Here is a 12,489-nt window from a genome sequence, read left to right as displayed (position 1 = left end):
GTCTTGTATGAAGATATCTTGCTATAAAACACAACACTTAAATGTAATTCTTTTTCCAGATCCTCTCAGTGACAAAAGCATCTCTCAATTCCAACCTCCCTATCTTCAAAGTCCTTAAAATATCATATCCCATATCAGCAACTATCTGTGCCACCAACTACCTGCCTGAATTTCTCCAATCAGGTTTCTAACTTTCCCAAAGGAACTAAATGACCCAAACCAAGATCTCAAATGACTTTTTTTGTGACTTTGATTGTCACTGCATTATCTACATACTTCTTCAACCTCTACAAAGCTTTCAACACTGTCAATCACACTTTCGCCCACCAACTCTTCTTCTCTCAGTTCCATAGGATTGCTCTTGCTTGGTACCACTCTTACATACCTGATTGCAGTCAAATGATCTCCAGCAATGGCTTTTATTGCTACCATTGCACCATCATCTTAGGAGTCTCCTCTTCTTCCCAACTTGCAAGCTATCCCTTAGTGAAATCATCCACATGCATGGGACAACTTTCACATCCACCCTGATGTCACACCACTCTACTTGACCATCTCTCTTGATTCTCTAATTCCCCAACACACCCAACTGCTTCTGTGTTCTCAGACTACTTGTGCAACGTTTAGTCCTGGATAAATGTAATTTCCTCCAGACATTGGAAAACCCACAACCATCACCTTCAGTCCCTGCCATAAACTTTACCAACTTTATACCCCTCTATCAGCACTGTCTGAGACTGAACCAGGCTGTTTACAAACTCAGCATCTGATTCAACACTAAGCTGAGTTTCTCTCCCCATATCCAAAACAAACAAAGCCTTTATCTCTTCCACTCCTTACTCAGACTATCTGCACCTAAAATTCTCATCCATTTGTTTGTCAGCCCCAGACCCAGCTTTTCTATTTCTTTTATGGTTGGTCCCCCATGCTCCACCATCTGTAAACCTTAGTTCATGAAAAATTCTGCTGCCCTTTTTTCAGTTCTGCATAAAGTTCTGCTTACTCAATATCCCTGTCTTCACTGGTCTACAATGGTTCCTGGTCTCTCCTATTTAAAATCTTATCCTCATATTTAAACATCTTCACAGCCTCACCCCTCCCTGTCTCTGTAACCCCCTCCATTCTGACAAATCCCACTCCGCGAACTTTGTGTTCCTCTACACCCTGACTTTGTTTCACTATTATCGAGGCATTCCTTCAGCTGCCTAGGCTCCATCCTCTGGAATCCTATCACTAAAGCACTGTAGCTCTTGTATGCCATCTCTTCCTGCGACACTATTTCAAAGCTATCTCTTTGATCAAACTTTGGTCACCCCTCTTAATATTTCCATCTTTGGCTCAGTGTCCATTTCTCCCTACACTCAAGTGAAGACCGTTGGGAGCAATACAGTGGCCCCTAGCAAAATGCAGGTGATTCTGTAGTGAAGAACTATTACACCACTGTACGAGGTGTGAGCTACGTTACAGAGACAGATGATCTCACCAAACTGCACCCAATCTCCTACTGAAGGCCTTGGTTGAGGTAAGCCCTTTTGGGACCAAATGCTGGGAAGACAAAGTGAAGGGAGGGGAAGCCAATAACAGGCCCTCTCTCCCGACCAGGGGGCCCTGGAACATTCCTGCCTTTACCACAGGAACTACTGTCAGAATTCTGCAGGTAATATAGGGAATTGGCAGCAGCAGGGGTGGATGGCAGGCAAATGGGCCAGGAACCTAGACCTTGTCCACCCAGCCAACACTTGTAATGTAGTGTGCAAGGAAAGAGTGGCCAACAGCAATGCATTAGTGATAAGAAGAAGAATTTCAGGTTGGGGCAATCAGCTGTCCAATTTTGACCCTTTTCCTGCTCCTATCAGCCTGATTTTCTGCAGATCAAGAAGGTCTCAGGTTTGACTCCTGGATTGTGCTGTTAACTTGATGTCAGCCGGAATAACAGTAAGTTTACTACAATCAGCCTCAGCATCCTACATTAAGGAGGAAAAAGAATTAATCAATATTACTGCTGCTGACCATTAATCTCTGACCATCAGTCAATAGGCTCCATCCTCTGGAATTCCATCACTAAAGCACTGGAATTAAAGCAATCCGGAACTCGGATGTGTCAGGATCTAGCTTAGTTGCAGCAACAGCACATGTGCAGAATGGTCCTTTTGGTGAAATAGCAATGGGCAATTGGTGCCAGTATGGCAGGCACACTGAGGAGAGGAGGACAAAATGTTTTGAAAAGACAAAACAGGTGTAGAAGAAACCATCTATGTGACAATACATTTGCATCTGGTTCCTCATGAATTCTCCCATCTGCCAATTTGGCAGCTCTGCAATGGAGTTATCAGAGCAGGTTATTTTCCAAACTGAGCTTATCAAAAAAAAATCAAAATGTACATTGATACCCCTTTAAATTGGATGTCTATTTCTCTGTGAATCAGCCATTAAGCTACATAACTTTCTCCTTGATTTACTAATTAAAGTAGACCATTTAATAAGTAAGCTTTGTAAAAGACCAAATTGACAACTTTATTAATAGCCCTTGAATAATGCTCTATTTCTGAGTCCTACTAGCAGAAAGAATGTCATTATTAGTATCTGATGTTGCTAGTTTTTGAACAAGATGAATCTTTCTGTCAATACGCTTGCTTTCTGAATGGGCTTTTTATCACCCATAAAGACTTATTCCGTTCAACATAAGTTGAAAACAGTTGCTTGGTTCACATATGAATTTCTTCCCCAACAGGCATTAGTCTGAAAATCATTGCTGGGCCACAGTAATTACCAGCAATGCCGATCTTGCTGAATCAAAAACCAGACTACATTTTTAAGGCTGTTCATGGATTGTTTAGGTTGCAATTCTGCAACATTGTTCTGTAGAAAGAATTATTCTCAGGCAAATGATTAAAAAGCAAAGTAGATGGAAGACTGGGTTGACTGCTGGTTTTCATTAAACCAATAGGCATGACATGGAAATTAAGTGGCTAAATTTATGGAGCGGCAAGTGGTCTAAGACTCAGCGCAGAGAGGCTGCCTCACACATCAGCTTTGCATGGGCTCCTGCAATAAAACTCTTCTGTTGGCTTTTCAACACTAAATTCTAACCAGCACAAAGGACACGGGATAGACGCACATGCACGTGCACACGTGCACGGACAGATTGTGCAACACTTAGCTTGTCTAACTATAGACCCAGAGTGTAAATTAATAGCTCCAGCTAACTGGTGCCTTTAGTATAGAAGTACCATTAATGAAAACATATCTGCAACACAGGGATAGTAACTGTCACCAGAAGTAAATTAGATGCTTGATGATACCAAATGCATGTTGTTCATATACTACTCTACCCTTAAACAGTTTTCAGATAGTCTCCAGGTGACTCTGCTGGCTGAGGCAGTCAGCAGCCAAACCATGCAATCCAGGGAGGTCTCTGCTACAAAAGTCTGTGCTGAGATTGCTGATCTCATGAGAGGCAGGAGCCAGTCCGGGGTGCGGGATGGGTGGGGGTGATGAAAATCAGCCAGGAGTCCTGATCTAATTGCTATTCCATAAACTAAAGCTGGAAGTGTGGCCACATGGACATCAGGTGAGGATAAGGGTGGTTTAGCTTTAATGCTCCATGAGTTTGGAATAACTGACTGATGCTCACTGTCTGGGTTCACACATGAAGAATGTTATCAATTGAGTAAGGTGAAGGAGATCTATGTAACGATGCCAGGAAATTGGTGAATAAAAGAAGCAAATATCTGCACCCCTCATACCCTGCTCCTCTTGCACATGCATTTCTGTTACAGGATACGTATCTCCTGTACCAAAGATTGCTACGGTTGCATCATAAGCCCATAAAGATGGACACTTTAATTTTAAAGAAAGCAGCATGGGTTAAGGACAATTTACCTTGACAAAATAGACTCCAGAGGTATCAGGTGACTTCTTTTGTGTTTTCTGCAAATACACAGTGTCAGACATGTCTGGGCATATCTCTGGGAAGTTATTTAAAATGTAAATGGCTTTTCCAGGCATTGATGACTTCTCCTCTCCACTTCAACTGAAGATTCTTAAAGTAACAATGACTGTTGAATGAAGTGTACAAAATTCTTACAGGGCTTGACAGGGTAAATGCAGGAGGGATGTTTCCTCTGGTTGCGGGGGGGGGGTCTAGAACTAGGGGACACAATCTCAGAATAAGAGATAGGCCATTTAGGACTGAGATGAGGAGGAATTTCTACAGCCATAGAGTGGTAAATATTTGGAATTCTCTACGCTAGGAGGCTGTGGAGGCCTAGTCATTGAGTATGTTCAAAGCAGAGTTGGAAAGATTTCTAGATGCCAATGACATTAAGGGGTGCAAAGATAGTGCAGGAAGGTGGCATTGAGGCAGAAGATCAGCCATGATCTAGTTAAATGGTGGAGCAGCTCAAGGACCAAATGGCCTACTCCTGCTCCTATGTTACTTCATGCTGGCCCCATGAAGATGAGATTACAAATAAGGGCATTTTGGTGGCTATTCACGGCTGGTATGTTGATGGGATACCAAGCATCCTCCATTGTGTGATAAACTGCTTAGCCATCAGCCCATTGTGAGGGCAATGGAAAAGATTGATACTGTTGTCAAATGACAAAATCTGGCTTGAAAAAGCAGATATCTTATTATTCTTGGAACTCATGTTTTCTTGTGTGTGTGTCCATGTGCGCGTATGAGGAATGGTTGTTTATTGCAATTACATTTCAGGTGTTTTGAAAATGTGTATCCTTTCCTTTGATTTAACTTACAAGAAACCTTGCTCCATGTCTGCTTCTAAAAGTTAAGGCACTGAAGGGGTTAAATACTCCTTCTCAAAAATACAGCTTGTTGCAGTCAGTTGAGAGGTGGGAAAAAAAAAGGAAATTATCCAACATCTCTCCCTTGCCCATAACAAGATACATGGCTGGAAATAGCATTTCATTTGCTGCGAATATTAGTATTCACATTTGCAATTCAAAGTAGTGACAGCAGCTGAAAACTGTGTGTCAAGTAATTACTTAATCTGATCAATATATGAACAGGCTAATAGGATTTTTACTCTTTACAGTTAAAATGTGTACAAATTTAAATTGAAAAAAAATGTGAGCAATCTCCACCACTGAGACATGGATTAAAGTATTATGGGACTTAATACCTCTAGAAAATTGACCTATTCCCTGAGGCTGAGACAGGATCGGTTTGGGAATGTGCATTCTCCGCACCGTTCCCTGCCGCACCCCCCACCCCAGCCCACCACCAATCCTCTACATCTGGATTTCTGCAAGCATGCACCTAATCCAACTTCACCTCCATTGGAAGATTGGTGTGTCCTTTGAACACCAAACATTGGATTTTACATTGTGTGTCCGTCTGATGCATGCAGAGAGGTATTTCTAGGAACATTACTGTTATTTCACAAACCAGATCTGCACATCACAGCAAAACCTGCTGACCTTGAGAAATAAAAATTCCTATTAGATATCAGTGGTAGAAATAAAATCTATAAATGTGGTGTGTTCACTTGAAACAAAATGAAAGATCAGTTTGTGTCCGCAAGTCAAAAATATATGCTTGTGTTTTTACAAGCGATCTATGTTACTTATTAGTAGGTAAGCTAGGTTAAAACATCTAAAGATAGAATAAATGAAATGTGTGAGTAAGCAATCTAGCAATGATTACAGGTTTGACTGAGTGACAGGTGCTTGTAAGAATGCTTAGTCTTCAGAGCAACTCTAAATCCTATTACAATAGAGCAGTCAGTATATTGGATTTATTTAAATGAGAGGCTGATATTATCTAGCTAAAGAAATGGAATCATCTCTGGCTGCTGTAGGATGTCTGATACTGTGTCAAGGCAATCATCACTTTGCTAGAAGACAAGATTTGTTTTTATTAGTTTTCAAAAAAAACGAATAAAAAGTACTGATGTGAAAATCCCTTATCAAAACAATGTGTGGCATGAGCACCCCATTGAAATCAAAAATTCCCACTTCAGGTCACCAATACAGACTTGGTTGATGATTTATTTTGTGGACATTGTCCTCTAAAAATAAATTAATATGTTGAGAAATTGAACATTACATTTTACTATTTGCACCCAATGTCAGCATTTATTAGTCCCTATTTGCTCCCCTGGAGGCTTAATGGGAATAATCCAATTTCGGGTGTGGGTGTGGGCCATGCTGATCAGGAAGATCTCAGTTTTGATTCATGCTGAGTTGGTCAATCCTAACCTCACCTAAAAAGAACATTCAAAACCCCAATTGGAACCCCATACCATGAGCTTAAGGAGTGGAGGAGAAGGATAGGAAGGTGGACACAACAGTCGGCTAGAGTTTTTGCTCCTCATCGTTCTCCATTGAGTCCTGACAAAAAAAATCCTGTGGGCCTTGGATGCAGACTCGATAATGGTTGGCTATGATCCCCATGATCAAGTCATTTGCTGGCAGTGTGTCCAAGATCACATGGAGAAAGGGAAGTTAAGCTAAGTGCTGGAGGACCGAGAGTGCAATCAGTGCTTTCATAATAAGAAAGGAGATGGGGAAAAAAATGAAATAGACAAAGCAATTTTCGACAAGTTTCTCATAGCATGACAGCATGGTGACAATCTGGCTTCTGATACCAGCCAGAAATGAGTTAGATCAGGACACCTTTTTATATTTCTCTACAGAGAAGAGGGCACTGAGATGATTAGTAATGCAAATTACAGATTACATCTGGTGCCGTAAATTCTTCTTACCTTTAGTTTTAGTAAAAAGTAAGGCAACAACGTTCAAAACCCATTGGAGAGTTTCACACTGCAGCAGATGTAGACACTGCTCCAGTGCATATCTATCTAGAGGATAACATGCAGACAGTTCTGCAGAATGTCCAGAGTAAGCTATTCATAACTGTCTTAGGAGTTGAATCTCTGCAAAGACTAATGTAACAAATGTAACCCTTACTATTTACCTGATTACATATATTTTAAACTGTGGGTTTTTGCTGTTTACGTCATGCAGTGTAATATATTTGTCAGTTAATCCATTGTTGGTCTCAGTTTTTACATGTGTATGTACTAATTTCTATGTGACAAACATCGTGGTTATTGCTGAAGATCCTTGCAGAGTTGCAATGGACAAGCAAATATCATTGTCGACATAAATCTGGAAATGAAAAATACTCAAAAAGCTTGACTGTCTTTTGACAGCACCTGAGTCATAATGTACAGTGTCATTTAGAAGGTGTGTTGATTTATATAAGTAACATTAAAGTGCCATTAATATTGAATGTTAATGAGTCTTATCAACTTCACTCAAGCTTCAGGCAGAATTCTGCACTCTGACTTACTAATGAGGTACTTCCACAGGCAATTAAAGTTTGCTGCTTCAGATATGTGCTGTTTACAGCTTTGACATTCAGAATAAAAGGAAAAAAAATGCACCATCGAAAGATTATTCCTTGGTAGAATGTCAAAACCAACCTGATCCTGTTGAGATTCAGCTGATACCATGCACCATGCTATTGGCCTTCAATACCTACTCAAGGAAAGGCAGGTATGTCTGGAAACTAAGCTTTCAGTTCGAGCATGTGTTCAATTGTTCAATTTTTCAGATATCTCACAAATGGCCAAGGTTTCCGCTTTCCAAACAAGGGGTCAGAATTAAAAGTTCATTTTGAGTGAATCAGTAGATAAAAAGTCAGAAAAACCTGAACTTGGAATCATTGGATGGGAATGGTAAATGATTGCAACGTCATATTAGTGCATTCCTGAAATGTAGTCATTAACATATCAGTGCCAGCACTGTGAGAATGCTGAGCAGAGATTTATGAGTATAAAGAACACAATACCACTTGCTACACAGTACTGTATTGTTCTCTGGACAACAACTATACTGTTGAGTGATTTCCAGTGGGAGCGAGGGTAGCAGAGTGAGCCCTAAATCCAGCAGTTCAGTGTGTATGCTGCACAGATTGGCTTTCTGCAAAGACTGGAAAATCCATCATCACTTTTCCCAAGGAAGTCTTTCCATATCATGAAAAGAAGCAGCCCACTAAAAAGTTACTTTTTTTGGTGAAAACATTATTCCTGTGTATTTATAGGACTGTGTTTTTCTCAGTGTTACTACACCTGCAGCACTGGAAACCAGTTTACAGACTTACAGGAGAATATTAGATGCCAAAATATGTGACATGCTGTGAAATGCAAGAGCCCCAATCATTGCTATTTTCCTCTTTTCTGCATTATGATCAACACTGTAACCATTATAAATTAGCTTGAAGAGATTAAGTAAGACCCCTTCCCCCTTTCTCTTTCCATTTAGTTCTTTATCCCTCTTGTTTCCTGCAGGTTATTACTGACATAGCTGTAGTTCCACGGATATCAGACAATAGCTTCCCTGAGGGCCTATGTGTGAGTGCCTCGGAAGTGAGCATCAGGTGGTCTGTAATGCTTAGTATCACACCACAATGCACATTACATTTACCAAACTGCTATCAGGGGAAATAGTACATCCAAAGTTTTATCTTATAAATCGTAACACCACTGCAGATTCCTAAAAAATTTGAAATAACAGTTTGAGGCAGAAATGTTAAACTCTTACCCTTACACCGGAATCAAAAACAAATCTTATTCTTTCCAGAGGAGCACAGGTGTAAGGTCTTACCTAATATTTAGCGATTTTTTCCTGAGCTCAGTCCAATGAAAGTTCATGTCATCAAGACGTCTCTGTAACAAAACCCCATCCTCTGCACCTTCCAGTCCTTTAAGTATTTTCTGTCCATTCTCATCCAAGTTATGGTAACTGTCAGTGTGTGCATCAATTTCTGACTGAAGATCCTGTCAAAGAAGATAAAGCAAAAAAAACCACATTTCTTTTGTATATTGATTTGCCAAAAATGTGCTTTCACGGTCAAGACGATCACTGAACTGTGCCTGACTTCACATTTTACTCAATTCAGTAATAAATTGGAAATAAAATTGACAACAAAATAAAATAAAACAAAAAAAAATGCACTCCTGACACCACTGACCTTTATGTAATAAGTTTTTCTTTGTAGCATTTTAAGTCTAAACCTTGGAAGAATGCAAAGGTTTTGAGGCGCCTGCATTGTGTCTGGGATGGTTTACTCGGGAAAGCACAGACCCTTATGCGCTTTCTGCTCAATAATGTGTGGCTGGATATGAACCAGCCTCAATGTTCAATATTGCATAACCAATCCAGACGATACAAAACCATCATTCAGGGTAGTGGCCTTTCAGCAACACAACAGTTGAATAGACCACTCATAAAATTAGCTTTGTCTTTTATAGAATAAAAAGAATCACAGTCCTCAATTCTCTTTAAATTTTAAAGTGTTCTGGCATGTGAACATTCCTCAAACAGATGCCACACTCCAATTTGCAAACAGCTAAGCATATCCCAGCATACCAACCCACCTACAGGCTTGATTGAGCAACCATACTATATTGAGTGAGCTTTTTGCTTTTCTGTACATCAGACAATTGCTTTCTTTTCATCCTCATGATCCTTCTTATGTGCATCCTCTCAAAGAAAGAAAAATAATGTGAGAGTACCTATGTGGGTAAACTCTGATACCCCAAACTGGCAGGACTGTCAACACTGGACAAGTCCTAAGTAAGAGACAGATCACTCATGAGACAAATAGTTGAGACATCTATTCCTAAATCATAAACACAGCTAAAAACAACAAAGTACCTGCCAAATCGGCTACTGGGAACAAATATATATAAAATCTCAAGGTAAGATAGAAGATGCTGAAATACAGAGTAGGTCCATCAGCAAATTTGACAATTGCTCCGAACACAATTCCTCAGATAATGAAGCAGTCTATTCCAGTATACAGTAAAATACAGACAACATTCAAGCTTGGACTGATAAGTGGCAAGCAACATTAACGCCATACAAATGCCAGGGAAAAAAAATCACCAACAAGGAAGAGCCTCACCATCTGGCCTTGTCATTCAATGGCAATACTATTGCTAAAAGCTCCAGCCTCAATATCCTGGTGGTCACCATTGCCCAGAACTTAAATTGGAATACCTATATAAATGTTGTGGCTATCACAGTTCAGGGGCAGGGATTGTGGTGTGGGGACACAACGGCTCCTGGTTAATAAACCCAGGGACTCAGATCACAGGGGCCCAGCCTCAAACGTATGGTGATTCAGGAACATAGGTCTCATGTGAAGGCAGTAAAGGTGGTTCTATGCATATGATTGAGATGATGGATAAGTGGAAAAAGTCTAACACCCACTTCTGCTACACATTGCGGGAACTTTTTCACAACCTGGAGAACACTTGAAAAATTGTAGCAGACTGGAATTTTTCTGTACCATCAAAATAACAGGAAGGGCATTTATTTTATTTGTTCATGGGATATGGGCATCGTTGACTGGGCCAGCATTTACTGCCCATTGCTAACTGCCCTTGAGAAGATGGTGGTGAGCTACCTTCTTGAACCGCTGCAGTCCATGTGGTGTAGGTACACCCAAAGTGCTGATAGAGAGGAAGTTCCAGGATTTTGACCCAGCGACAGTGAAGGAACGGCGATATATTTCCAAGTCAGGATGGTGAGGGGCTTGGAGGGGAACTAGATGGTAGTGGTCATGGGTTTGGAAGGTGCTCTCTAAGAAGCCTTGATGAGTTCCTGCGGTGCATTTTGTAGATGGTACATACTGCTGCCACTGTGCGTCGGTGGTGCAGGAAATGAATGTTTGTGAATGGGTGTCAATCAAGTGGGCTGCTTTGTTCTGGACAGTGTCAAGCTTCTTGAGTGATGTGGGAGCTGCACTCATCCAGGCAAGCGGGGAGCATTCCTTCATACCTCTGACTTGTGCCTTGTGGATGGTGGACAGGCTTTGGGGAGTCAGGAGGTGAGTTATTCACTGCTGTATTCCTAGCCACTGACCTGCTCTCGCAACCACAGTACTTAAATGGCTACTCTAATTCAGTTTCTGGTCAATGGTAAACCCCAGGATGTTGGTAATGGGGGAATTCAACGATGGTGATGCCATTGAATGTCAAGGGACAATGGTAAGATTCTCTCTTGTTGGAGATGGTCATTGCCTGGCATTTGTGTGGCATAAATGTTACTTGCCACTTGTCAGCCCAAGCCTGGATATTGTCCACTCTTGCTGCATTAGAACACGGACTGCTTCAGTACTGAGGAGTCAACAATGGTGCTGAACATTGTTTAATCATCAGTGATCATCCCCTCTTCAGACCTTATGATGGAAGGAAAGTCATTGATGAAGCAGCTGAAGATGGTTGGGCCGAGGATACTAACCTGAGGAACTCCTGCAGTGATGTACTGGAACTGAGATGATTGACCTCCAACAACCAGAACCATTTTCCTTTGTGCTAGGTATGACTCCAATCAGCAGAGAGCTTTCCCCCTGATTCCCATTGACTCCAGTTTTGCCTGGACATCTTGATGCCACACTCGGTCAAATGCTGCCTTGCTGTCAAGGGCAGTCATTCTCACTTCACTCTGGAGTTCAGCCCTTTTGTCCATGTTTGAACCAAGACTGTAATGGGGTCAGGAGCTGGCAAAAACCAAACTGAGCTTGAATGAACAGGTTATTGTTAAGCAAGTGCCGCTTGATAGCACTGTTGATGACCCCTTCCATTACTTTACTGATGATCGTGAGTCGACTGATGGGGTGGTAACTGGCCGAGTGGATTTGTCCTGCTTTTTGTGTACAGGACATATCTGGACAATTTCCCACATAACCGGGTAGATACCAGTGTTGTAGCTGTACTGGAATAGCTTGGATTGGCGCGCAGCAAGTTCTAGAGCACAAGTCTTCAGTACTATTGCCGGAATATTGTCACGGCCCATTGCCTTTGCAGTATTGAACGCCTTCAGCTGTTTTTGATATCATATGGAGTGAACTGAATTGGCTGAAGACTGGAATCTGTGATGCTGTGGACCTCTGGAGGAGGCTGAGATGGATGATCCACTCGGCACTTCTGGCTGAAGATTGTTACAAATGCTTCAGCCTTTTCTTTTGCACTGATGTGCTGGTCTCCCCCTTCATAGGGGATGGGGATATTTGTGGAGCCTCCTCTTCCAGTGAGTTGTTTAACTGTCCACCACCATTCACGACTGGATGTGGCAGAACCGCAGAGCTTAGATATGATCTGCTGGTTTTGGAATCACTTAGCTCTGTCTATCGCTTGCTGCTTATGCTGTTTGGCATGCAAGTTAGTTCTGTGTTGCAGCTTCACCAAGCTGGCACCTCATTTTTAGATATGTCTGGTATTGATGCTGCCATGCCCTCCTGCACTCTTCATGGAACCAGGATTGATCCCATGTTTTGGTGGTAGTGGTAGAGTTGGGGTTATGCCACGCCAGGAGGTTATAGATTGTGTTCGAGTACAATTCTGCTGCTGCTGATGGCCCATAATGCTTCATGGATGCCCAGTCTTGAGTTGCTAGATCTGTTCAAAATCTATTCCATTTGCACAGTGGTAGTGCCACACAACATGATGGAGG

The 12,489-nt window shown here is 41.5% G+C and overlaps 1 protein-coding gene across 1 annotated transcript in view; it reads right to left on the bottom strand.

The window, feature by feature from the left end:
• dmd (dystrophin) overlaps positions 1–12,489 on the bottom strand; it is a 1,748,406-nt gene that overhangs the window by 232,985 nt on the left and 1,502,932 nt on the right. Inside the window, exon 55 of the mRNA XM_041212034.1 lies at positions 8,635–8,807. Coding sequence (XP_041067968.1) covers positions 8,635–8,807 — 173 coding nt within the window. The remainder of the gene's footprint in view (positions 1–8,634; positions 8,808–12,489) is intronic.

This window comes from Carcharodon carcharias, chromosome 18 (genome assembly GCF_017639515.1).
Source record: "Carcharodon carcharias isolate sCarCar2 chromosome 18, sCarCar2.pri, whole genome shotgun sequence".
Lineage (NCBI taxonomy): Eukaryota > Metazoa > Chordata > Chondrichthyes > Lamniformes > Lamnidae > Carcharodon > Carcharodon carcharias.
Note: the sequence above shows the minus strand (reverse complement) of the source record. Positions and strands in the feature narration are given on the sequence as shown.